Source organism: Aedes albopictus, chromosome 2 (genome assembly GCF_035046485.1).
Source record: "Aedes albopictus strain Foshan chromosome 2, AalbF5, whole genome shotgun sequence".
In the NCBI taxonomy this organism is placed as follows: Eukaryota; Metazoa; Arthropoda; class Insecta; order Diptera; family Culicidae; genus Aedes; species Aedes albopictus.
The window spans coordinates 91,975,648-92,002,604 of NC_085137.1; the positions used below are offsets into that span (position 1 = coordinate 91,975,648).

General features: G+C 39.0%; 3 protein-coding genes across 4 annotated transcripts in view; 2 read left to right on the forward strand and 1 right to left on the reverse strand.

Annotated features, from left to right (window-relative positions):
• Positions 1–26,957, forward strand: part of LOC115254961 (protein tiptop) — a 151,707-nt gene that overhangs the window by 46,259 nt on the left and 78,491 nt on the right. The window lies entirely within an intron of this gene.
• Positions 2,745–4,214, forward strand: LOC109417639 (uncharacterized). The gene is made up of 2 exons (XM_029852618.2): positions 2,745–3,318; positions 3,382–4,214. Exon 2 carries the CDS (start codon positions 3,387–3,389, stop codon positions 4,212–4,214), a length of 828 nt encoding a protein of 275 aa, XP_029708478.1. The 5' UTR covers positions 2,745–3,318; positions 3,382–3,386.
• Positions 4,420–6,634, reverse strand: LOC134287667 (uncharacterized). Of its 2 annotated transcripts, XM_062850062.1 has the most exons (3): positions 6,109–6,634; positions 5,719–6,048; positions 4,420–5,645 (listed from the first exon to the last, which is right to left on the reverse strand). In XM_062850062.1, exons 1-3 carry the CDS (start codon positions 6,632–6,634, stop codon positions 4,420–4,422), a joined length of 2,082 nt encoding a protein of 693 aa, XP_062706046.1. The 2 variants fall into 2 exon arrangements, with proteins under 2 accessions (XP_062706046.1, XP_062706047.1); XM_062850063.1 differs by lacking the exon at positions 4,420–5,645 and having other exon boundaries at positions 5,660–6,048.

Here is a 26,957-nt window from a genome sequence, read left to right on the forward strand (position 1 = left end):
CGAGACCATCAAGATCTCTCTACTCCCTCTAGCGGAAGGTACCTCCATCCAGCGGAAGGGACAGCTACGATGTCCCTTTTTATGAATTCTGAAATTGGAAAGTATTTCCAGTTGCTATGTAATAAAATAGCCGCTCTAGGAGAAAGCTGGCTGTCATCATATACCAACTTACATGAGTGTTGTGGAATATCTTGTATTCTGGATTTATTGACCCATGGCACTTGAATGAGGGCCACGGTTAGATTCTCTTTGGTGAACCTCCGACAGAGCACACCCGTGGCGCTCTTAGCATGGTGGAGGTTCACTTTCAGAACTTTAGTCGCCATTTCCGGGGTTCCCGCTGTTTTCCGGACGACGACTGTCCGGCTTTGGATGTTGAGGATCATCAGGATGTCGTTTGATGTTACAGTTAGGGTTGTTTCTCTACCCTGTAGCGACCTGGCCCGCCAGTTTCGCCTCTGTGGTCAAACTGTCGCTTTTTGCACCCCCTTTGCCCTGTTTAGATACCATTGGTTTGGTACCACTAGAGCAGGGGGTAAGCATGTTAGATTCGAGCTTTTCCTTTAGAAGCGGACTGACTAGCCTTTATGGTGCATTTGGGGTGAGATTTACTAACCTCGCCCGAACAGGAGGCCCCCTCAGATTGCTCTTGGGTCGGCCTTCCAGTCGGATTGGCGGTATCGGCAGTCGGTTGATCTGTAATCTTCCTTAGTTGGATTTCACCAAATCGGTAGTTGAGGGTGTATTTGGACTTCTTCAACTTTTCCATCGACGCACCCTCTACTGTGAAGATCCATTCGACACGAATGTCCTTCAGAATGGATCGTTTCACAATACGCCAATTAGTTGTTGTGATGTCATTTTGGCTTTCTATGAGAGCCTTTATTCGGTCGTCGTCATAGCTGGAGCTTTGTGTGAAGAATGTTCGGATCATCTCTGGACGTGGAATCACCACTTCGTCCATTGCCATCAGCTCTGCACCTTCCCAGGGTTTCATGGATGGGGATATTCTCTTTAACCACTCAGAAGTCTCTTGATCCTTACAGATTAGAACCATGTAACCGGACTTGTTGATGAGATTGTTGAATTTGGGTTTTATTGGCTCGTTTCGCTGTTGAACTACTCTGAACAGGAGTGCTTCTTGTAGAAGGTCTAGCTGGGCTGTAGTGAGTTGGACGGTGGGTAAGTCTTTGGGTATTATCCCGACCTTCACGCTTTTGGCCATATCACTGTAGCTGATACCAGCTGTTTTCCTCATGGGTGGGTTTTGTTGTCCAGACACGTTTTTCTGAGGCGCGCTGTTTGAGGACTGTTGGGCGCGCTCTCTCGGATCCAGATGGTGCCTCACCCTTTTTTGTTTGGGGTCCTCTGTGGCGGATTTGTCTAGGTCGTTTCTCGAGCGTTTTGAGGAGGTGGGCTCGCTCTCCTTATTCAGGATTATGGACAAGGCCTGATTCCGGTCTTTCCCCTTCTCCCGGAGAGTTCTAAGCTGCTTCCTCTGTGAGCGTGTGAGTGTGGGGAATTTCTTGCTCGGAGCCCCCATAGCTTCCGTTGAACCCTTGTTATCTTCGGATCCTTTGCTACTTTCTAAAGATTCTTGGGGGTTGATGACGATCCTTATACCATCATCTTTATTATCTTCCATGTCCAGTCTGTCGATGAGGGGGGTTGTAGATCTGGATCAGCTTTGACGAAACATGTGCTGCTCCGGGAGGTAAGCTTTGGGGGCAGGATATTTCGATCTTCTCCTGCGAACAACTGAGTAGCTGGTCTTCGGTAAGGCCAAGCTGACTCAAAGTATTCTTCACTTCGCTCTCACACGACTGAGAGAGGCAGTCGTCACCTTGAAGGTTGTTTGTAGAATGTGTACTCATTTTTGGTCCCACGAGTAGCTAGGGAAATAAATGTCCGCTGCACCAGTGCTCCACCGTAGTGTAGTGAGGGCTGCTTACTGGGTTGTTCGCCCTGGTTCACCCCAGGCTCCGTTTGCGGTTGAGCATGTTTAGAACTCCCTCAATCATTCAGCCCTCGGCACGGGTCGCATGACACCTTGGCATTGGGGTTTATCCATTTTTGCTTTACACGATGGCCATTAATAACAGCCATCGCAATTGCCATGTTGATACTGGTAAGTAAATTTTAAAACTCTACCCATCATCAAACTAAAAATGTCCACAATGCACGTAATTTCAAACAAATTTCACTAACTCAAGGTCAAATTCCAGATGGAGTCTCTGAACAATCCCAGGGACGAATCGCGTAGACGCGACGTTTTTTTATTTCAAATGAAATGTTGCTCATGTTCTTTTCGAAAGTCTGTTCAATGTTATTTGTTTTGCATTATTCTTCACCTAACTTTTGAAAAGAGCGCCTGAAAAAAAAACTAAATTTATGCTTAAACAAATATCGCTCCAAAACAGTTTGTTGGATAGAAATGGTATATTTGAAGATGTTTGAAGATATTTGAAAGACTTCCATAAAAAGGAGAGTAACATGTATTGCAGATCTATGTTAGATAGATACGCTGTAAGTTAAGTACGGTTGAACGGATATCAAAAATCTCCAACATTCTTTTACATTTCGATGGAAAATCAAAATTCGAGAGAAACATTCATAAGCATTTTGCCATCCTGCGCTACTTGGCAAACCTTGAGGCTGGAAGTTTGCTTTCTACGCAAAAAATCGAACGGTAAGGTTTTTTTTAAAAAACTATATGTGACATATACTATAAATTTATGATTACCCAAGTAACCACCAAGCACTTGGAATAGCATAACCTTAGCAATATAGTATCCTGTAAAACATGCCATTTAGTGCAACATTGAATTGTAGGATTCATAAATGCAGCTCCACAGCCACTTTTGGCGAAATAACGTGCCATCTCAGTGCTAGACACCTATTTTGTAAACCGCTCAATGCTACAGCTGTCAAAATTTGGGTAACGCTTCAGTGACGCTCGCGCAACGACAGAAGAGTTTGTTTTGATGAACAAAAAAAAAGAAAAAAAAAGTGTTCTTTCACTTTCATGTTGTCCGCGGATCATTGGCTCTCTCTTTTTTCCTGCCTAGACCTCCTGTAAGAGCTGTTTATTTTGCATTCCTGTTGTTTTGTGAGGCTCGAACTATCCGTAGTGTAAAGTGCTGTTGAGTATTCTGCTGCGCTTCAATCCTTGGGTCCACAGAAGCCGTGAGAAAACCGATGATTTTTGGCTTATTTAAACAAACGTCATATTGAAACCGATACTTGATCCGTTTCGAGGGAATCCATCGACAGATCGAGTCCCAAGCAGCCGTCAACAAACGCAATCCGACGAAAGTGGTAGCTTTGTGTTATTTTGCCACGGTGAACCTCTTTATTGATTTATTTTCAACTTTGTTGCAGATATCATGTCCCGCAAGAATCAATCCAAGAAGCGCTCAGCGGCTGCCCTGCTAGAAGCATTGAAACAGGAAACCCCAGAGCCGAGAGAATTAGAAAAAGAATTCAAAAACTCGAGCACCCAAACGGAACAGCTGGCTCCAGCGGCAGAAGTAAGCAACACCGACATGAAGCTCAACAAAATGTTGCTACTGTTGGCTCATGCAAATGCTAAGTTGGATGCCATAGGATCTGCTGGTCCCAGCAAATGCGAGCACGACTGCGCTACTGTAACCCTTCGAAAGATCAGTCTAAACCCGGTGAAAAGTCTAACGGAACTGGTAGCACTCGAGGAAAACTGCAAGAGGGAGGAGTTTGTCAAAGCGACTGTTGCGTCAATCGGTCAGCTGCATGGACGGCAGCGGTATACTTCTCGAGGTGCTACTGTCTGTCTGCAGGTTGTTGACTATTTCTTCGATCGCGAATTCCTCGTGCATTGTTCGTGGACAGGAACTAGCCGCAAGCTCGGAGAAAATCAACAAGTGCCGCGAAAAATACCCTTCCAAAGGTATGAGAAGGTTATCGACCTGTTCTATCAAACCGTTCTTCACTCTGATCCCGAGTTCACCTTCGACGAGTGTAAGAACTTTCTGCACCGCTGCCTCCGGAATGCAAAACAACGACTGGAGGAGCTGGGAGGAACACGGAAGCCGGTCGCTCGCAACCGCAAACAGCTTCGCGAATTGAATCAGCAGGACGAAGAATATCTTGATGATACGGAGCAGGAAAACCAAGAGGAAACCGAAGGAACTGAAACAGTATGGACCATGGAAGTTGCCGCAGCAGACGTAAACTAAGCGTTGCTCTGGATTTTACGCAACTTTACCTTTTTTTGTTTCTGTTATGAAGTTTTTGTCAGATGGCAATTGAATTCGTTGAGAAAGGATGTTGTTTTCTTTTTTTTTTTTTAAATCAAAACTAGTTTACAAATAAATACAAAAACGCGATTACAATTTATTGTACCGTCAAACAATAATAAAACTGATGACTTAAACCGACAAATTATTGTTTTTTATATGCAGATAATGTGTGGTGGAGTGGAATAAAGACGGTTTTACCTGGCACAGAAATTGCCACAAGTTTACAGAATACATCATTCAATGAATGTAGCCTGAGGGACTCAAAGATGTGATCGTGTTTTGATCGGAAAACGTTCAAATTCATAGACTGGAACGGGGTTTTAAAATGGGTTTCAACATGCTTGAGCTTTTGGCCATGTATTCCATCTTTGGATGCATAAACCATAGCATGTACCGTTTTAGTCGAACTTAGGAACCACTTGTTAGGAAAGTCATTGGACAGGGTTAACCCCTCTTTAAGGACGATGCACAAGTAAATAGAATTGTTATCCTTGCAAGGATATTTTAGCATGGGGTAGCATTTATCCATCTGATCGTCGTGGCCCTGTCGTTGTTTCTCCGCGATACGGTTGATAATTTGGTTTAGTGGTAATCGACCTGATCTAACCAGATTTTTTATTTGAAACAAATGATTTTCAAATGGGTACGATGAAATAGTATGTAATGCACCAAAGCGGCGTACTTCATCAACAACATGAACGAGATTGTGCTGATTACTTGTAACCGATTTGAAATGTTTTGCATACTTCTCGACAAAATCCTCAAAGAGTAGCTGCGCTACAGGTAGATAGGTCTTGTAACAATCGTTAGAACAAATTGTTACAGCGCAAAATAAATTAGTAAAGTTTTCAAATTGTGCCTTGTCGATAAATTCAGATAAGATAGCTATTCCTATGTAATTTAAGAATGAACCACATTCGGAAGCTTTCCAGTGGCTCAGGTAATGTAAACCACGAACTTGGCGATGTATTTCCACTGGAAGCTTAATAGTGTTCAATATTTTGTCAATAGCTATTACAGTATCCGGTGACCATTTTTTGTGGTGGATTTGGCCATCTTTGTAGATCGATAATAGTTTTTTGGTAATTCCAAGGTGAAGAAGATGTAGTGAATCGCTCACTATGACATCCTCCACAATATCTAACGGTAGGCGTAACAGAGGGGTCTCTACATAAACTTTTTTTGACTTTCCATTCTCTAAGACTTTGTACACTTGATGATGCGCGCCATAAGCCTTATTTCGGAACTCCAGGTCTGTACGTTTCGGTGCAGCGGTCGTAGGAAAAACGTTAGTGTGCAAATCGTTTTGACGCTCTCCGACGACAGTACACTTCAAGCAACCATGAAAAGCATTGAAATTAGCTGTGCCTGAAATAGTAAGGTTAAGAAAAAAAAGGAATGATATTGTGATGTGATGCATAATTTGTTTTTATCAGGTCACCTTTAATAAACGCTCTGGCCGGTGAATCGCATATGAAGGATCTGATTTTTACCTGCAATTTGTGCTCATTGATAACTATCCCCGAGTTCAAAATAGGAATTGCCTCCGCAACAAAAGGTTCCAGATATTCTTCCACGCGCTTTGGTTTTGATTTACCATAGAAAATTCCAATGATCATTGGTTTTAGCCTTTCTTCTTCATGAACATTGAATAGTATAGGCCATACTTGGTCTGTACCATTTTTGAATAATGGCAATCCATCAATGTTTATATTGATTGAAATATTTCTAGGTTCTGCTAGGTTACCAAAAGCGAATCGAAGACAGTTTTCTGTGGAAAGTTTTAATAGATTAAGTTTTGAAATTTAATTGAATATACACTGGGATTTACCGAGACCGTGATGCCAGTATTGGCCACCTTGGATTTGTACAACGTTGGCCAAATTCCGTGGAGTCTCCAACAAACGTCGAGGATCTTCAGGAAGTGTACGGTCATATTGAGACAACCGGACCAACAAAGGCTTCAAAGCGGAATGTGGTATGTTGTGATCTAAACTCCATTTTTGAAGGAATCCTGCGAGGTCTTCTTCCACGGTGTCATGGCTTGCTTCGAAATCACTGGAATTACCGTCGAGGCTGTAGTAGTCATCTTCTTGCGCTGTGAAATCCACGTCATCTATTTCCGACAGCTCACCATCGTGATCCTCAAATGGTGCCAAATTATTTGTATCTCTTTGGCAATCCGCTAGGGGTTCGATGGGCATACACAACATAGAAGTGCTTCCTGTCGGTTCTGAGATTCCCAATTGACACACATTTTCTTCAGAATCTGGTGATGTTATAGCTACGTATTTTTTCAAACTTCTATTGTACGATCCACTTTTCACTAATTTATTCCATTTTTCAAAATTTTCCATGTTTTGAATTGTTTGCGGACGAAATTTATACTTTGAGATGATGCGCAAACAGCTTCAAATAAACACACATTTGAACCGATAACGACACAAATCGTGAAGCATCGTCAGGGCCTTTGGGGTGCAGGTATGCTTTCAAAATGCTACTTTAAAACTGTAAACATTTTCTTTGCATGGATGGTGCTACTTATCGACCAATGAGCATTGGTAGTGCTGATAAGTAGCAGAAAGCAAATGAAATGCAAATTGAGGGCCGTATTATTGCAAACTATAGTGCTTGGCGGTTACCTGGGTAATATTACTCTCGTCGTATTTTTTTTTTTTTTGAAAATCCCTCAAATATTCTCAAACAATTTCAAAGCACATGATTTTCAATTCAACAAACCGTTTACGAGTTATACTTTTTTGAAGAAAAAATACGGTTTTTTTTTTCTAACGCCCTTTTCAAAAGTTAGGTGCGGAAAAATGGTTATGTGTTAATGCAAAAGCAAATGACGTAGTTCTCTGCGTAAAGAAACCCATTCAAATTGAAAAATAGCGAGTCAAATCTGACATATTTTCCATGTTTTGGACTGAAATGCGCTTTGCTTCTATGGTCCATTAAGGCGAAACTGGAATCATGTTCTCATTTGTTCGGTTTTTGATTTTTTATTAAATAATGAAGCAAAATTTTCAGATTCGGTTTTCATGCACATGTAGAGTATGGATCAAGGTATCTTCTGATTTTTTTTTTTTTTTTGAGGTGGAAAATGTTTTCCATTTTTGCAAAAAACATTTTTTGTGAAATTTTGTTCAAAAATGGTTTCTGCAAAAACGAAAAACATTTTCCACTACAAACAAAAAACCAGAAGATACCTTGATCCATACTCTACATGTGCATGAAAACCGATTTTGAAAATATTGCTTCGTTATTTAATAAAAAATCAAAAACCACAAAAAGGGAGGAAATGCTTCGAGTTTCGCCCTTAGTCCATTTTCCATGACCATAGAGCTTACCGAGATATTTTTTTTTTTAATGAAAAGCAACAGTTTTTTAGATGTTGCTCTGGTGAAAACATATATGTATTTTGATATTGATATAGTCTATGACATTTTGAATACCTAATAAAGTCAGAGTAGACGGAGCTATTTTGACGACGATCTGTATTTTTTTATTCATCGTTATACATGAAAAGAAACAATATCAATGTATTCACGATCCCTCATTAAAAATTATAATGTAAAGCCTCCTAATTGAGCATAAGCTTTTTGGGAAATAGACAAAACATGTGATAAAACATTGTTTGCATTTTATAACCATTACATGTACACAACGTGACCCATTCAGGTAATCAATTGAATTATACTCTACAACGAACAGGTATAAATCAACCTATTTTTCCTCCACTCAGACAAAGTGAAGTTGTTTTTATTTATATTTGGGTAGGATATTCTGCTGATGGGATTTAGTTAGGTATAATTGAAATTTTGATAGGTATCCAGCAGTCGACTGGAAAAGTGTTAGGTATGACTTCTCACCGCAGTATAAATAGGCTCAGAATAAAGATTGAGTCAAACAGTAAGAATTTAACAAGCATTCAACCTCTACATATCAACATGGAGAAACTAGCCTGCGGCGTTCGAGGATGTTGGCCCATTCTGGTGTCGTCAACGTCAACCACCGATATTCCGTTGCTGAATACATCAACAACAACAACCACCACCGAGATTCCCGAGGATGAAACCCTAGCACTACTTCAATCGAAAATGATATTTTTCCTGGTGGCAGGTATTCTCGTTGTAGAAGTGCTCATTTGCTGTGGCCTGCTGACTCTGATTCGGCGGTCCCGAGGCATGGCAAGCGAACGATTCATGTCATCGTGGCTGATGCGGCTCATGGACGACAACGTGAATTTGGAGGACAATGTTGGAGAATCTACGAGACTGACAGATACGGAACGAAGTGTATACTGGAACGACACCGGGAAGATTGTCCGGAAGTCCTACCAAAGTGTGGTGTTTGAGAACGAGAAGTGATGTTAATTGTGAATTTGGTCTAAAAATATATAATTGTCTATGAACTTATAAGTTTTCTGTTTTTTTTTTTGCAAGGCTGCAAAACAGCTACGTTAAGAATACACAGTGGAACGGCCAAAGGAAATAGTTCACTGTTCGACCCACTCACGTCTGCCTTCAAAAGAATCGCGTCCTAGTCCTTGCACATTTTGGTTCGTGTTATAAATTCTTTGTGAGATGTCTTATATGCTTTGAGTTTCTGGCAGAAGTTACCTGCTATTTCTTCACTTCAACCAGGTCTCGTTTTTATTTTCTTGCTAAAGATGCGGGTTCGCTGCTTCCGCTTTCATAGGTCTGTTTCACGTTCTGCCGGGTTCCATTCTGCAGCATTACCGAATACAACATTCTACTACAAAAAGTCTCTACTCTCCATGCTGTCTCGAGATGATGAGTCAGGCAGCAGAATTATCATCTTCATTCAGACCGTGGTTGATTTGGGGATCCATTTTCTGTAGTGATCTACAAATAAAGTAGGATGCTTCAAATGGCCATATCCTTGGATGTGGCGCAGTCTATGAATTCGTCTTTCTCACCTTTCAGAACATACCGGTGAAATTGTTTCTTTAATCCATATTTCTTTAAAAAATATCCTAAATCCCAAAGGCTAACATAACTGAAACCTGACCAACACTCACAACAGCCTAGTGATTCACCAGGATTCGAACCACGTAAACCTCCACATGTCCACGTCATGCACTCAACCGGTAACCACACTTCAAGCTTCTAATTATGTGACACATGACAAATACACGTACGTTCTATCAATCACTGTCACCGGACAAGAATGGCACGAAATTTTCGGCCATCATCATCACCCGTCACCAGCATCGTCATCATCACCATCATCGCCACAATCGTCGTCATTATCACATGATGGGACGATGCGATCCGATGGGCTGGGCAGCACTCGCTTGACGTATGCGAATACCTCGTATACCCAGAACTCGTGCCGAACCGACCAGAAGACCTGAAAATAATTTACAACCGCATTATTTTCTAAAGCCTTTGGAGCCGCTCACTTCCGCATCCATCCACCCCTTCGCCCCCCTAACCCCTTTTTTTCCAGCACAATCAACGGAGAATGAAAATGAAAATGAAATGTAATTTTCGGAAATAATATCCCCCTGTTAGGAATATTTGTCACACACGATTGTTCTCGGCTGCACATAACAGTAAATCCTGTCCCGGCTCGTCATCTCAACTTGGAACCCGGGCCGGGTGCCACGGGGTATCGGAAAGGGGTACAGCTGAAGCGTCAGCGGAGACGCAGTGTGATGTCCTGGAATTCATGAGTCAGTGCACCGACCGGACGGAGGCCGTATGAAAGCCTCGTGTTATCCTGGGTTACCACTACCCTTCCACAACCAACTCCCCGATAACCCAAATCTGAAGCTGAAAATGCTTAATGACGGTTTATTGTGTGACTGACTCTCTATGCATGTATATGGGGGCAGTTGTTGTTGTACGATTAGTGAAAATGATTTTTGTCAACTTTGGCGCTCGATTATTGCGATGGCAAGGGGGTGGGATTCGGGTCGACCGTGGATGAGTTTACGAAATTAAACGGAAAATGGCTTTCAATAATTCGATGTTATCCCCTACTGATACAAATGATTTTGCTTGCAGCTCTACGGTGGAATGCTCCATCCTCACACAAGTGGCTTCCATTTAGGCAGTCTTTTGTCGTGTCAGCTACCGAGGCTGATGGATCGACTTCGACGGAAAGTGTGATGACGGTGCAATATTCTTCAGTGACCTGAAAAATGGTTCTTATATTTTGTGGGGACGTATGGATAGGTAAATCCTGATATGTGCGATCTCTCAGTGGGAGCCTATGGTTTTCAGAAATTTTTCGTACCGACAATATAAAAGTCCTTTTTTTCTACCGACGATGATATCAACAGGTACCTATCTTAAGCACTAATAAGTATCGCTTATTACCCAAGTAGCACTTGTAACTTGGGAAATGGTTTAGAGAAATAATAAAAATTGCATAGCCGTTTGACTTCAGACTATTCGTAACAATTCTATATTTGAAGTTAACATTCTGGTTGCTAAGATAAGGTGATGTATTTACTTATATTTTCAATATCAGTTTTCTTACACAGTTGGAGGAAGGATCAAGGTATCTACTGTTTATTTTTTCTAGTGGAAAATGTTTCATAGTTTTCTGGAAAACTGAGCCAGCTGTAAAGGTGTGGGTATTCAGCATGCTGAGGGTAACGAGTTCGATATGGTTCTGCTCGACTCATTCTTCATTACATTAAACCGGTTTTTATGCAGGTAATTTATATGCACACTTATCAGAACCAATATGATTGGCTTAATGTGTGCCATCAGTAATCTCACGCTTCCAAATTTATCCTATTCGAAAACAAGCGATTACGGCAACGATTGATTCCGTACTTTTTGTTTTTGCGCATGCTCACTTCTAACGAAATAAAACCAACAACGCTTCAATCCTTTGTTTTTTTGTAGGATGAAAAAGGGAGTTACATGCTTAATAAGGGAACCAATACTTTTTAGTGCTTAGATTCACATGATGGATTGGTATCAAGGAAGAGAGAATAGAGAGGTTGCAGAGGATCCCAATGGGTTACATAGGGATTCCAGAAGCTCTCAAGGCCATTTCAAAGGGTCTCTGAGGGTTTCAGGGGCGTCCAAGAGGTCTCAGGAGCGCATTAGAGGGTTTCAGCGGCGTTTCTTAGGACCTCAGAGTCGCTACAAGGATTTTCAGGAGGTTTCATGGATACCAGGAGAGCCCAAAGGCGTTTCAAGGGCACATCATAGTGTTTCAGGAGGTTCGAGGTGATTTCAGTGGCGAAGTCCGAGGAGATTTCGGGTGGTACCGGGATGTTTTAGGGGCGTTTAATGGGTTTCAAAAGCGTCTCAAAGGGGTCTCAAGGGGTTCCAGGGGATCGCAAGGCGTTTCAGGGGATCTAAAGGGGTTTATAGGGATACCTGGAGATATCGAGAACATTTTAGGGGGCTCTGAGGGGTTTCTGGCAATGCTATTATTGTAAAACCCTGGTTACTCAGAATTCAAAATCCCTGCACTGGTACATCCCTAAGAAAATTACACTTTTGCGCCTCATTAAAAATTATTCCGGAAAAACCTTTCTATTAATTATCATTTTAGGAAATTTTTCTGTTTTTTTTTCGCAAAAAGTAATTCCTTTTATAAGTTTTGCAAGAATTTTGTTCCAATTTTTTTTTTAATTTTCCGAAAATTTCTACCGAAATTCTTTTTTGGATTCCTGTTTTTTATAGGAAATTCCTCCAAGAATTGCTACAGAAGTGCATTGCTTGTATTCTTTCATGCATTTCTTCAAACTTTTCCTCCATAAATATTGTACATTTTTTTTCAAGAGTTTTTTTGGAATTTCTCCAAAACTTCTTCTTGAAATTTATCTAAGGTTATTCTTTCAATACTCAAATTTTGCGCAGGTTTTTTTTCATAATTAGGTAGATTCAAATTTTATTTAGACTTTTTGTCCCCTCCCTTTTCAAAAATTTTTGGCTGGATTTTCCATTTTGAAGAGGCATATAAAAAATATTCATCAACATTTCGGGTCCTGCGAAAAATTCTTCAACAAATCCGTTGAGTTTTTAAAATTTGTCTGATTAAATGCTTTATTATTTTATCCCCTCCCTCGACCAGCCAAAGAGTGGTGGGACAAAAAGGGAAATAAATATTTGTAACGGCCTTAGGCCGATTCAAACATTATATTTCTTTTAAATAAAAAGAAAATCATGTTAAGGCAGCATTCATTTATTACGTAACGCTAAAATCGAGGGGTCCTCCCTCCGTAACGCTTTTTTGTAAGAAAATCCTAATTTTTTTATATGGAGCGTAACGCTCGGCCACCCCCCCCCTCTCCCTAGAGCGTTGCATAATTTATGGACGGCGCCTAAGTATTGTTCCTTTGAATTACACTGACAATTTGCATCGTTTGACAGATACTTATTTCGACCTCAACTTTAAGGTCGGCTTCAGTGTCTTGTACTTGAGTCGAGTCAAGTACAATACACTGAAGACGACCTTACAGTTGAGGTCGAAATACGTATCTGTCAAAGGATGCAAATTCTTAGTGAAATTAAAAGGAACAGTACTTAACACGATTTTTATTTACAGATATTCCCCTAACAAGTCCAGGTACATCATCATCATATTTCTTTTATTTATGTCCGAGACTTCTCATTGGGTAAGAGGGGGAGGGGACAAAAATTAAAAAGTATCAACGAAAAAAAACTATTGAAAAAAAATAAAATTATACCCACTTTTGAAAAAAAAATTCCAACTGTTGAAAAAAAAGTTGCTTGTAAACATTTTTTCTATTGAAAATGTAATCATGGGCTGCCATGTTTTTTTCGCCCCTTCAATATTTTGAGATTTTTGAAGGGGGGGGGGGGGGTGGATTGGTGACATAAAATAAATTAAATATTTGCAACGGCCTTATTTCTTTAATTTCATTAGGCATTGAGGCAACCAGATGTTTTCTCGGGCACTTTGACGAAAAGTTTTCACAGACTAGAGCGGGGATCGAACCCACACCACGCGGCTTACGAAACGGTCTGACGACTGACGAATGCCCTTAACCGCATGGCCACGAAGTAATTCCTGCATAATCTATTCCATAGCATTTTTCATGGAATTCTTCAAGAAATTGTTCGATTAGTAACTGCAGAGGGTGCTCCAGTTCTTCCAGGTATTATTTCAAAGATTTTATTTTTTTTTTATTGTTTTATTTTCATTTCTCTAGATTTTTTTGGTTTATATGCAGCATTTCCTACATAAATTTCTCCAGTTAGTTAATGGTTTTTGTGCTCAAATTTCTTCAGATATTGTGTAAGTTTTTTTTTCTGAAAATTGCTCTAGAGATATCTCCAGGAGTTCTTCCAAGGATTCTTTCAGAAACTCCTTCAGGAACCCCTCAGAAATGCATTGGAGGATTTCTTTCGGAATGGTGGATTTACATGGAATTACTTACAGAATACCTCACGGTGTGTTGAAACAGGATTATTATCGCACTTTCATGAACCTAAAATATTTTTTCGTTATTAGTTAGCCTTAGCTGTATATATTAAGATTCTGGAGGTTAAAAAATCTTTCATCGGGGAAAATTAAAATAAATTCGATTTTAGTAGTTTACCACTTTTCCCATATGATATGGTATTTCGCAAATCTGATGAACCTAAACTCCGCTACAAAAAGTCCCCTTTCTATTAATAAATTTGAAACCATTTAGTGAGAAACGAATGTAAAAGTCTTTGCCAGGAGTTTAAATTTGTTTGGCGTTCGTTTTATGTGTCCAGCCCACTCGAGTCTGCCGAAAGTCATAAATCATAAAAGTCTACATTTCTTCCATTTGTCTGGCACATATATATTTGTAATGGAGGTAAACAAATACTTCCCATTAGTGCGACGCATACATTTGAGGAAGCGCCATACACCTGTGACTCATACCATTTGCAGCACATACCCTTCATGTGCTAAATTGCCTGAAATGGCGGTTATTTGTTGCACATACTTTACACGTCAAACCACATCCACATAGATATTTGCCAAAAAGTATGAGTCGACTATACTGAGCGTGCATGACTTATTTGTAAAAGTTCTGCCTCTGATCTGTTGAGGACTTTTGTCCATTCAAAATCTTAAAATTATGATACCTTTGGGGTCAGTGGGCTGTTGAGTCTCAAACAACAAAAAGTTGATGCAAAATACATAAGATTGGCGTTGTCATATTATATTAATGCATCCGAAACAATTATTCAACATTTGGTTTAAAATAAGGAACACCGGGCCAAGGTAAAATGGGTGAGGTAAGAAGAAACAGCGGGTTAACGTGATAATGTCTAGTCATGATAAGTTGACAAGTTTTTATTAAGAATTTACCGAATGCAACGCATACTTAATATATGTCAATGTGAATCACATCTGGGGCCGTTCATAAACCACGTAGACTTTTTGGGGGGAGAGAGGGGGGGGGGTCTGGCCAAAGTCTACGCTCCATACAAATTTTAAATTTTTTGTATGAACGAAAGTCTACGAGTGGGGAGGGAGGTGGGGGGTTCTGAGATGGTTAAATTTTGGTCTACGTGGTTTATGAACAGCCCCTCAAAGTATAAGCCTAGAATATATTGGAAACATATCAATTTGTAAGTAATCTGATGAATTTCAATAATGGTAGTCTCGTGCAGTGATTTTTTTCTATGTTCGTCTGGGTTATCTGTAGTTCTATTTTATAAGACACTTTGGTCTTGATAAAAACTTTATGCATTTTAATGGTATCAATGTTATGACTGCAAGAAATAAAATTTCTTTTTCTCAAGTAAAATCCCTTCATTTTTGCAAAGTGAGTTTGACAACAAATTCAGTATGGGGAGAAATGTGATAAAAACGAATTAAAAAGTCACCCGTACACTCGATACCTTCCAACCATATTCTATGTGTTATAAATATTTAATTTAGCAATCAAAATCTATCCAATGATTCCGAAATGAAGCATAAAATAACTAATAAAAGTTCTTTAAAAGTTGTATTAAAACCTCAAATTGCGTCAATCTTGCCTCACTTTACACATCACTGTTGTTTTTTTTTAATATATTTTATGACATTCCCAGAACATTGATGTCTTCTGAATATTGTTCTACATTTTCAATTTTCATTTTATCTGTAGATTTAGTTAAATTTGTTCTCAGCATAAACAACAATGAACATATCTAAAACTAAGTGAAAAAGAAAATAGAGCTAAGGACTGTTCCTTTTAATTGCACTACGATTTTGAATTCTTTGATAGATACGTATTTCGACCTCAACTGTGAGGCATCTTCAGTGTCTCGTACTTAATCCGATATTCTGTTTACGTACATGTATTCCGCTAACATGCCCAGGTTCATCATTATCAAATCTAAAACTGTTTCAATCAAACATTAGTTGATTTCACAATAAAAAAGTGATTACATATGCTTACCTTAAAGTACGTGTATCAAGGGTGTGTGTCGAAAGAGTAATCAAAAGCTATTCTCTAAGGGCTGATTTCTTCACCTCGGATTAACCGGTAAACCAGGCTTACCCATATAGTTAAACCTGGTTTAACGCTTAAGCGAGGGTGCCCAAGTAACAATTATACTTTTGTGGCAATCCTGAAGTAATTTCTAAGATTGAATAATAAAACTTAGCAATAAAGCTCTTTGTTCTGCAAATCCGAAATAAAAAAGGTATAAACTATCCATGAGACTAATCTGGCCCACTCTTCAGGAGATCTTCAAGACTGGTTTTGAAGACTGCTTCGAAACTAGTTGTATTTATGTACTAACACTGATGATTGGTTTTAAGAACTTCATAAAACTTTAACAAGAATAGATTGAAGCATGTTGATCTTTTAGCTGTCTTTCTCAAAAATGCTAATAGTGCATGATAAATGAAATCTTTTACCTGAGCATTATGCAGATGCGAACTAGTTTTATTTCATGGATGAAATGTTAATTGAACTGCGAATTAATTTTCATCACATTGAAATGGCTAATGCATCAAAATTGCCTGACAGATCATTGATGACAGGGAATCAAAATTTTCCGTGCCATACCCACTTTGTTGTTGATATGCCACCCAAATCATACGAAAATAACAAAGCGCCTCAAAAATAATATCATTCATTAATATACGAAGACATAAATTTCCTGTAAAAACAAAAGCCTACGCCACTTTTTCAATTCTTTCTAAACATGGCTGCCGTTCCAAGCGAACAAAACTCATGCAGCCGCCATCAATTGTTATTACCTTTAATCCAAACCACCTCAAAACAATGATGGAACCAAGTCACCTTGCATGAAATCTACAGCATTTATTGAAGATTGTTTTTACTAGTGATGATCTTAAGGCAGATTTGTTCGTCTTAAATGAAACTTATTCGTTTTATTCAAGAGTAACAGCCTTTGACAATTGTTTGTTTACCTTTTTGGAGCTAGAAAGTTGTTTCTGTACATTTTGCTTCAGGAAGTGCCAATTCTATTATAGTTTCGTCTATTTAATAAGTGCATTTCTAAAACTTACTAGTATTACACTATTTAGCATAAGCACGAGAAGAGTCACAGTAAGTACCCATTTCATTTTCGATTCAAGCTGCTGTGGCCTGTGTGAGTAACTGGCTGAAGGTTGGACTACCTCAGCAAGCTACTCGCATTTTTGATTGGCTATAAAATGAATATTTCGTCGATATGATTACTTTTGAGCACCAAAACGGCAAAATCAACAGTGAGCAAAAATATTTGAGTGTTTATATTTGCATAAAGAAGTCAATTTATTGCATAATTCATTATTTGAATTAATAAGATTTTATTATTCCGCTTAGTTCTTATTCCAGACTAGTGGCTCTAGCTCAAGAATTGAAAGCTTTAAGAAGTTTTTAAAGGAGAATAACACAGATGAATTGTACTTGAATAAACGAAGCATAAACTTTTAATAAAGTTTGTTGATGTTATGTGTTGAAAATAACTTCAAATACGTCTTAAAACTTATAATAAGATCAAATGCCTTAGGGAATCAAGTTGTTTTATGCGGAGTTTTCAAAATTAACTTGAAGAAAACTTAAAAACCGCATACGAACGGAGATTATTTTCTCTTGATAAAAACAACTATAAATGTTTCATGAATTCTTCATGCTATGATAAAGCTTCCATAAAAATAAACAAATCTAAAAGGAATTTAAATTGTTACTTGGGTGAAGAAATCGGCCCTATGTGTCCTACATGCAAACAAAAGTATTCATAGAATGAATTTTCACTTGTTCGTAAAACATCAAGGCCAGCAAAATCAGAGCACAATATACATAAAAATTCTTATTATATTCGAAGAGCTATCAGTATTTCTGCTAAACCAGCTCAAAACAAGTAAATGTACAGTTAACATTAATGTTAAAAAAAAAATACGCGTGATTAGGTCACCATATTTGTTTAATGATTTCCTAATCGAAGCATGTTTCGTGGCCGTGTGATCGTCGTTTAGGTGCATCGTTACATGGTTTGGCATGCAAAGTATGTGCAACCAATACCCACAATTTCTGGCAAATTAGTACATGAAGAGTTTGTGCTGCAAATGCTACGAGTCACGGGTGTATCGCGCTTCCTCAAATGTATGCGTCGCACTAATGGGAAGTATTTGTTTAGGGGTGATACACAAATTATGTCACGCCAAAATCGACCTTTTTCAACCCCCTCCTCCCTCCTATGTCACATTTTTTGTATGGGACCTAAACATTTTTTGTATGGGTCGTCACATTCTGCAAAACCCCCCCTCCCCCCTAAAAGCGTGACGTAATTTGTGCACGGCCCCTTACCTCCATTACAAATATCTATGTGCCAGACAAATGGAAGAAATGTAGACTTTTATGATTTATGACTTTCGGCAGACTCTAGTGGGCTGGACACATGAAACGAACGCCAAACAAATTTAAATTCGTTGCAAAGACTTTTACATTCGTTTCTCACTAAATGGTTTCAAATTTATTAATAGAAAGGGGACTTTTTGTAGCGGAGTTTAAGTTCATCAGATTTGCGAAATACCATATCATATGGGAAAAGTGGTAAACTACTAAAATCGAATTTATTTTAATTTTCCCCGATGAAAGATTTTTTAACCTCCAGAATATTAATATATACAGCTAAGGCTAACTCATAACGAAAAAATATTTTAGGTTCATGAAAGTGCGATAATAATCCTGTTTCAACACACCGTGTACCTTCAGAGAATAAATGGAGTATCTTAAGGTGTTTCTTCGGGTATTCTCCTAGGCATTCATCCTGGAATTACTCACATCATTACTCTAGAAATTGCTTTTGGAATTTTTGTCCAGGAATCCCCCCAAAAAAGCACTAATTTCTTCTTGGGAATTTTCAAAGCTATCATCAGAAATTTGTAAGTGATTTCTTGAGACAATCCTCTACGGATTTTTTTAAGTACTTCAGAGATTTCCTAACGAACCCTTCAGTAACTTTTGTGGAATTTCTTAGAAAATTTTAACAAATTCTTTAAGGATTCCTGAAGACATCCCAGGAGGTATTTCTGAAGGAATCACAAAAGCAAATTCCATAAAAATCCTTGTGTGAGATTCTTGAGAAATCACTGAATGGAATTTATCAAATATTTCTTAAAAGAACTCAAGGAAGAACTTCCGAAGCAATCTCTGTAGAATTTGCAAAGAAATTTGAGGGACATATTCTGGAAAACTTCTCGGAAAAACTTTTGAAGAAATCCCTTGCCGAAGTTCCTGAAGAATTTCCGGAAAAATTCTGAAAAATTCTTTGGTGATTGAATATTTTCTCAAAAAAAATTCAGAAGAAATCCCAGCAACAACTTCTGAACGAAAACCTGAGGAATCCCGTGATCAGGAAGGTGGACTCTCTCTTGAAGTGTCAACATGTATCTCTGATTTAATATTCGGGTGCAATGATTTGTGGTAATGAAAAAGTCTTCAGTAAAATTCCTGTGGAAATCTTGGGAAGTACACTGGAATGAACTTCCGGAGGAATTCCCGAAGAAAACCTAGAGAAATTTTTGAAGAAATCTTAAGAGAAATTTCTATGGAATTTAATGGAGAAACTGCTTAGTAAAGTTATTGAAAAAAACCCAGATTTATCCACCTAGTGGTGATAGTGCCTTTCTCGTCGAATATGTACTCATGAACTTTCTGTCGACGTTAGCCAAAATGTTCCTGAATCCTGATAATACTTTATATAGAAAAAACAACAACTTAAACAAATCCATGATCGATTTTGGAAACTTATTCATGGTACATATTCCGATGTAATGCTCAAGAGCAAAGCAGAGCTGAAAAATATCAGACCTCTCAGTTGACTGCTTGACCACCTTAACCATGATCGTATATTGGGGTCAGAGATGCCAGATATACAGATTTTTCTGCATTATACAGATTTTTGACCTTCTATACAGACAAAATATAGAGTACAGAAAAATACAGAATTTTGAAATGTTATACAGATTTCTCCAGAAAGCATGAAATGTGAAGCTTTTTGCAATAAATTTATTGAAAACTTTATAAATTGTTGCTTAAACTTTAAAGAATTTATGAAAATTTGGACATTTTTACACATGTTTTAGAAAAATAAATACCTGCAAAAGTTTTAAACTGTCAGAAAGTAGTACATTTTTGTTAGTTCCTATTGAAATCTAGGACTCTCGGTGTCTGCTATACCCTAAAATACGGCGATACAGAAAAATATGTAATGATACAGATTTTTGATAAAAAATAATCTGGCATCTCTGATTGGGGTCATTATGACTCCATTCCATGCACTACGGCAGCGGGGTGAGCGTCAGCTAATGCATGAAGAAGGTCAACTCTATTCACAATCGTAGATGACTTTGTGATCTTCGCCATTGTTTATTTCAGTACACTTTAGGCTATATTTTATTACCAAATGTAACACGATTCATGTAAAATCAGGCCAAACATGTCTAAAGGTCCAATCTGCAGAAGAGAGTCTCTCTTTGGTTTCCCTCTCTTTCGTTAATATCTCAGCTGTTTATTTGTATTATGATTGTCTCCTTGCATTGAACGATGGTCGAAACAATCGTCTTTTGATTTGTACTGCAAAAGTAGTTGAAAAGTGTACCATTACATTGCAACAATTGAAAGAGAAAGTGAACAAAGAGAGCCTCTCAAATGCAGATAGGACCTATTGAAATGTTTGGCCTGAAATGCAGAAAATGTAAAAATTTCCATTCAAATTTCAATCGCAATGATAAGAGCGAGGGCTCAACCAGCCGCACCCAAATTGTGAGCAGTAATTTTAGAAGCAAAAGTAGATTGAAGATTGAAAATTGATAAGGTGTTGATGCGATTAGATTTTAATTTTTCCATAAAACGTTGATCCATCTTACTATGCATTTACACCGCTGGAATCTGAAATGGTGTGATTTGAAGATATCACTGGTCACGATTTTGTTCTCTTGCATATATGAAGACTTTGACCATTTCTTCACTTATAATCTTACCCAATGTTTACAGGCTATCAAAAAAGCCACGATTTGATTTATCGCTTTGACATTTATTTTGTTCACTTTTATAATTCCGCTATTTGATGTGCAGCTTGCATGGGTTTTGTTAAATTTTACGTTTGACCACTTCCGGTGGGACACCTGGAACCAATTCTGGTTGTTTAAAATGTGGTCTGAGATTATGTTCTTGTTTACTGTTCATCGAGTTACCTAAAAAGCTGAAAATTAATGTGATCTGAGGCTATTTTCTTGCTAACAGTTTAACAATTTTTTGAAAAACCACGATTTTATGTAACGCAAGCATGATTTTGGTTTCTTCTTCCCCACTGGGACTAGGCCTGCCTCGCTTCAACTTAGTGTTCTTTGAGCACTTTTCCACAGTTATTAATTGTAGGGCTTTCTTTGCCTGCCATTGCATGAACTTGTATATTGTGAGGCAAGTACAATGATACACTATGCTCAGGGAGCCAAAGCCTTAACCACTAGGCTAACTGGAGACTTCTATTAAATCACTTCCGAAGGAACACCCACAACCGATTCCGAGATATTATTACAAGTTCTAGATGTGGCCTGAGACTATTTTCTTGTTGGCCTTACATCAGATTATAAAAAAACGCTGCTATTGTTCAGTTCCCTTCTATATTTTACCACTTCCGGTGGGCTACTCATCTCGTCTCTAGTTCTGGAACACTACCGGTTCTCCCAAATATGGTCTGAGATTATTTGTTGGCTATCGTTTATCATGTTACTGATGTTATTGATATGTTACATGTATTGGTTCTCTTTTACATTTGACCATTGCTGGCGGGACAACCGGAATCGGTTCCGTAACACACTGATATGGCTTGCGTCTATTTTTTTTGCAACTGTTCATCATGTTACCTAAATAGCCGTGATACCTCAATCGCATGCATTAGTTTGCTTTCACTTTCGGCTCGCAACCGGTTGCGGAACACTACTGATAGTCTCTTAAATTATCTGAGCCTATTTGCTTGCAAACGTTTGTTAGGTTATCAAAAAAGCCGCGCTTTGCTATGTCGCATGCATGGGTTTGGTACAATTTTATATTCAGCCGCTTTCGGAGGGAAACCCGGAACTAATTTCGGAACTACTGACAGTCCATAATGTGGTCTTAGCATAAAAGGTCATCAGGTTGTCGGAAAATCCGTGATTTGATGTGCCGCATGTAAAAACTATGTCAAATTTTATATACGGCCACTTTCGGCGGAACTCCCGAAACCGGTTCCGCAACACTACTGGCTCAGATATGGTCTGAGTCTATTTTATGCCAACCTTTCATTATCACAAAAGCCGCGCTTTGATATGTCACATGCGTGGATTTGGTTCACTTTAATATTTGGCCACTTCCGGCAAGACACCCGGAGCCGGTTCCGTAACACAACCGGTTCAGATATGGTCTGGGACTGTTTTCTTGCTAACTGTTCATCAGGTTATCGAAATTGCCGCAGTTTGATGTGTCGCATGCATGGGTTTGGATCACTTTTTTATTTGACCACTCCCAGCGGGTCATCCGGAACCGGTACCGAAACTCTACCGGTTCAGATATGGCCTGAGTCTTTTTTTAATGCCAACCTGTCATTGGTTTATAAAAAAAAGTCACGCTTTGATATGTCGCATGCATGAATTTGGTTCACTTTTATATTTGGCCACTTCCAGCCGGACATCCGGAACCGGTTCCGGAACACAACCGGTTCAGATATGGTCTGAGACTGTTTTCTTGCTAACTGTTCATCAGGTTATCGAAATTGCCGCAATTTGATGTGTCGCATGCATGGCTTTAGTTCACTTTTATATTCGGCCACTTCCGGCGGGTCATCCGGAACCGGTTCCGGAACACTACCGGTTCAGATATGGTCTGAGACTGTTTTCCTGCTAAACGTTCATCAGGTTATCCAAAATGCCACAGTTTGATGTGTCGCATGTATGTGTTTGTTACATTTTTATGTATGGCCCCTTCCAAGGGTACTGGTCCGGAACACCTAAATGGCCATAACTCCGAAACGGCTGGACAGATCCGAACCATTTTCAATAGGAAACAATGGGACCAGATTCCGCGTCGAATGACCCGTCGGTCATTAAAATCGGTTTAGGTTTACTGCCAAAAAGTGATGTGAGTTTTTTTGTACACATACACACACATACACACACACATACACACACACATACATACACACAGACATCACCTCAATTCGTCGAGCTGAGTTGATTGGTATATGTGAGTCGATACTCCGGGCCTTCTATCAAAAAGTCATTTTTGGAGTGAACATATAGCCTTTCCAGTACACTTAGTGTACGAGAAAGGCAAAAAATATAGAGCAATTTATAGGACAAAATCCTGAAGAATCCTTTGAAATTCTTGGAAGATTTTCTGAAAGTAATCTTGAAGAAATCTGTAGACAAATTTTTGAAAAAATCTTCAATTTATCAAGAAACGCTGAGATAAGAGTCTGCAAAGAAAACACTTGTGATATTTCTAAATGAATATCCATTGGAAAAATTTCTCAAAGCATCTGTGGAGGAACTATTGAACCTGTCTTTAGAAGAAATGACGGATATATTTCTGGGGTAATATACTGAGAACATCTGAAGGACATCCTGAACAAAACTTTATATAAACTATAGTAATAATCTCTGGAGAAATTCCCGCCTGAACCACTGACAGTAACAGTATAAGAATCTCCGTAAGAATTTCTGCAGGATTTTCTGGATGAATTCCTGAAGCAATTTTATATCCTTTTTATGCGGGAATTTTCAAAGGAACTAGAATAATTCCTGAGCAAATCTCTGTTGAAATTCTTAAAGAAATACCTGATGGAGTTCTTGGAGAATGTCTGAAGAAATTCAAATATAAAATATAAATAATTTCGAAAGCATTTCAGAGAGTTTCAGAAGATTTTTGACGGGTTTTGGAGGCGTTACAGGAAAGTTTCCGGGGGTTTCCTCAGGCGTTACAGGTACGTTTCCGGTGGTGTTGAAGGATCTCAGTTGCGTTACGGTCCGAGGAAGTTTCAGAGGGATTTCGGAGGCATTTTAGGAAATTTCAGAGGATTTACAGCGGCTTTCAGATACGTTGCATGGGGCATCAAGGGCGTCTCCGAGGGTTCCGGAAAATCTCAGGTGCGTTACTCTCTGAATCCTCCGGCAGCGCCCCAAGCAACCCCCAATTTGGAAATCCCTATACACACTATTTATTTTGGCACAGGTCACCAGTTTGCCATAACTTACACCAATTGCCATAACTTGAATCAATTCTCATGAAAATGTGTTCCAGGAGGTCTCTAAGGCGTGCTTCATACTATTGATATGCCCGTAGTCCCTTTGAAATATCCATAAGCGCTCCTCAACTCTTAAGACCCTGAAACCTGCATCATCCCATTGAAATGCTCCTGAAACACTTTGGATTGAAGGATGTTCTTGAAACCTCTATGAAACGACCTGAAATTCATCGAAACGGCCTCCTCAATCCCATTGAATTTGAAATGACCCTGAAAACCGCTTCATTTCGTTCCTAAACCCGGGAGCGGTCACGTCGTGTACTGAGTACACGCACCATGAAAAAATACGCTTGTGGTACACAGCGTGAGCGGGGTGTCGCTGAGGGTGGTCGAAGACGTAACTGCTCAAGGGTTAAATGGTATGAAAGGCTCCCAAAACCTCTCGGATCGCCCCGAAATCGTTCCTAAAATCCTCTGGAACTCTTCGCAATACCTTTTAAATGCCTTAAAACTTCCCTGAAACTTCTTTAACGCTATTTAAAGGCTTCTACTCCTATGTTCTGCAAGCAGAAATTTGGAATTTGCATGGCAGGAAGATTAAAATTTTCTCCATCCAATGGCTAAGAAAACTCTTTGAAAATGTTCTTTGGATCGGTTTAACAAAATCCTGGCCATTTTGCCTCCAAAATCTGGGATAAAACTTGCAACGAATTGAAGTTGCCTGGGCTCATGGTTTACAAGTTGTTTCATTATGAGATAAATTTTTAAAGACTTTTCTTTGAATATGTTTGGTTGCAGCATTTCTTATTAAAAACGTTTCAATAAATAAACAAAAGTTAAAACGAAAATTTCAGTAAAAAAGTATAGCATTGAAACATGTTTAATTCTAGGTTTGGTATATGTTTTGCAATCCAACCATTAAAACCATGCCAAGGTGACTTAATCATAATGAAACCACAGATTTCTTTCCCAGCCATCGAACCAGTTATGATGTAATCAGTCGAAATGCAATTGGAACCGAAAAAAAAGTCACACCATTCCGTTTATTACAATTTCATTTTTGTCAACTTCGAAAATTTAATACCATCGAGCCTAATGAAAAGAAAAGGCCCGCTTTCGATACCCACTCATTCCTCTTCGGCCGTGTCGGTGGTGTTCGACGTCGAGATACGGCCGCCGAAGCATGGTAGGTAGTTCACATAAATTATTGATTCCATAACGAATAAAATGTCAATCAGGCTCTCCTGTTTTGGCACGTTTCATTTGCAAAATCGGCTTTTTATACATATCGGATCGAAGTCTTACTCCACCACCGCTGGCTGCCACACTCAATAGGCCTACACGGTGCGGTGGTGGTAACCTCCCCTGGCTCACGAAGAGATACGGCATCACACGTTCAATTTCACAGTGATATCGAAACATTTGATTTGAAACGTGGCCCCTCTCGTGAATCTCGCAGCACCGTTTTACCACCGACGTCGTCGGGTTGTTGGCGTTGCAGCAGCAACGCCAGGCTTTCACACTAGTGTGATAATTTATATTCCATCAAATGAGCAATTTGAGGCTTGTCAACAAACTTGGCCCGGAAAACCCCTTCCCAGATCATGTAGCCTCTCCGGATAGATGGGGACTGAGCCGCGCGCGCGCCAGGGGATGCCGCCAAGGGTGAAAGGACGTGGAGGTCGAGTGACACCACCACTCGAATACACAAGAGCGAATGAATAAATTATTAAATTTTCATCCTATGTAGGATTTCGGTCAAAGCGGAACCGAATCGAGGAAAAAAATCCGGTTTCAAAAAAATCACGTGCTAATGAATTTGACTATTTGTCCCTTTTTTCGGTCGCCTCACGACGATTTCCCCTTGGCGGCACTCGGGCAGCGATAGCAGCCCGGATGGACTGCTCTGCTAGCACAGGGAAAGCTAGAAACCCACCGGCATGTGGTGACAAACCGGTAGGAAAAACAAAAATTTTATAACACAAATTTCCCGTACCACGGCAGCCAATTTTCCAGCAACGAGATTGTATAGAATAAATGATCTAGCTACCGTGAACCGGCGTGAAATTGATGAAACTAAAAAAAAAATCTTTTCTTCTGAATCTTCTTATTTTTGTATATTATTTAAACTTATGTTAGTTCTTTACATCCTCTGCTATCAGCACTGTTCAATTGTTGTTTTTCAGCTTTTAAATGGCTTTCAAAACCTCATCCACTACTTGCTAGTATGGTAAAATCAGAGCTGATTATTCAAGATTTCCAAATCTCTTCGCTCACCCTCTATACCGTATGAATGACTGCAATATTACGCCCATTAAGGAACTATTCCGGGGAAACTACTAAATGGAAAAAATCAAATTCCTCCAAAAATTCTATCAGAATGCATTCTTTTACCTGTACTGCTCAAGAACTTTTTTAATGATTAACTCCAGGGACACCGCCAGCCAGCCAGGGTTTCCTTAAAGATTCATATTTTTTCTAGAATTTTAATGGAAAGAAATTTCTCGCAGGATTACCAAGAATTTTTCAAGCAAATATTCCCTCAAAGATTGTCCCAGTATCTTTGAAAATTTCTTTTCGGAGATTACTTCCCAAACTCCTCCAGGAATTTTCCTTGGGTCTTCTTCAGAAGTTTCCCAAGAAATTTCTCAAACAGTTCATCTTAAAACTAGTCAACAAGGTTCTTCAGAAATTCCTCCTGGGATGCCTTTAGTGACTTTTTAGTAAATGCCTTCAAGGATTTCTACGTATGTGTTCTTTCATGCGTTTCTTCTAACATTTTTGTAATAATTTACCCCTGGAATATTTGTATCAGAATTCTTCCATATATTTCTCTTACCTTCAAAGGATTCGAATATTTCTAGCAAAAAAAAAACTCTTCAAAAAGTGACTCATTCAAAATTTCCGCTTGGGGTTTCCTTTAAAAATGTATATTTTTTTTCAGGACGTCTTTCAGGAATTAATTGTTGGAATTTCTCCAGTCTTCCCTTCTGGTTTTATGTAATTTTCTTTA

Coding starts and splice junctions, on each gene's coding strand:
- LOC109417639 (XM_029852618.2), top strand. CDS start 3,387: ATGTCCCGCAAGAATCAATCCAAGAAGCGCTCAGCGGCTGCCCTGCTA.
- LOC134287667 (XM_062850062.1), bottom strand. CDS start 6,634: ATGGAAAATTTTGAAAAATGGAATAAATTAGTGAAAAGTGGATCGTAC. Junction 6,049..6,108: donor ATACTGGCATCACGGTCTCG/GTAAATCCCAGT, acceptor AACTTTCCACAG/AAAACTGTCTTCGATTCGCT. Junction 5,646..5,718: donor GGCCAGAGCGTTTATTAAAG/GTGACCTGATAA, acceptor TTACTATTTCAG/GCACAGCTAATTTCAATGCT.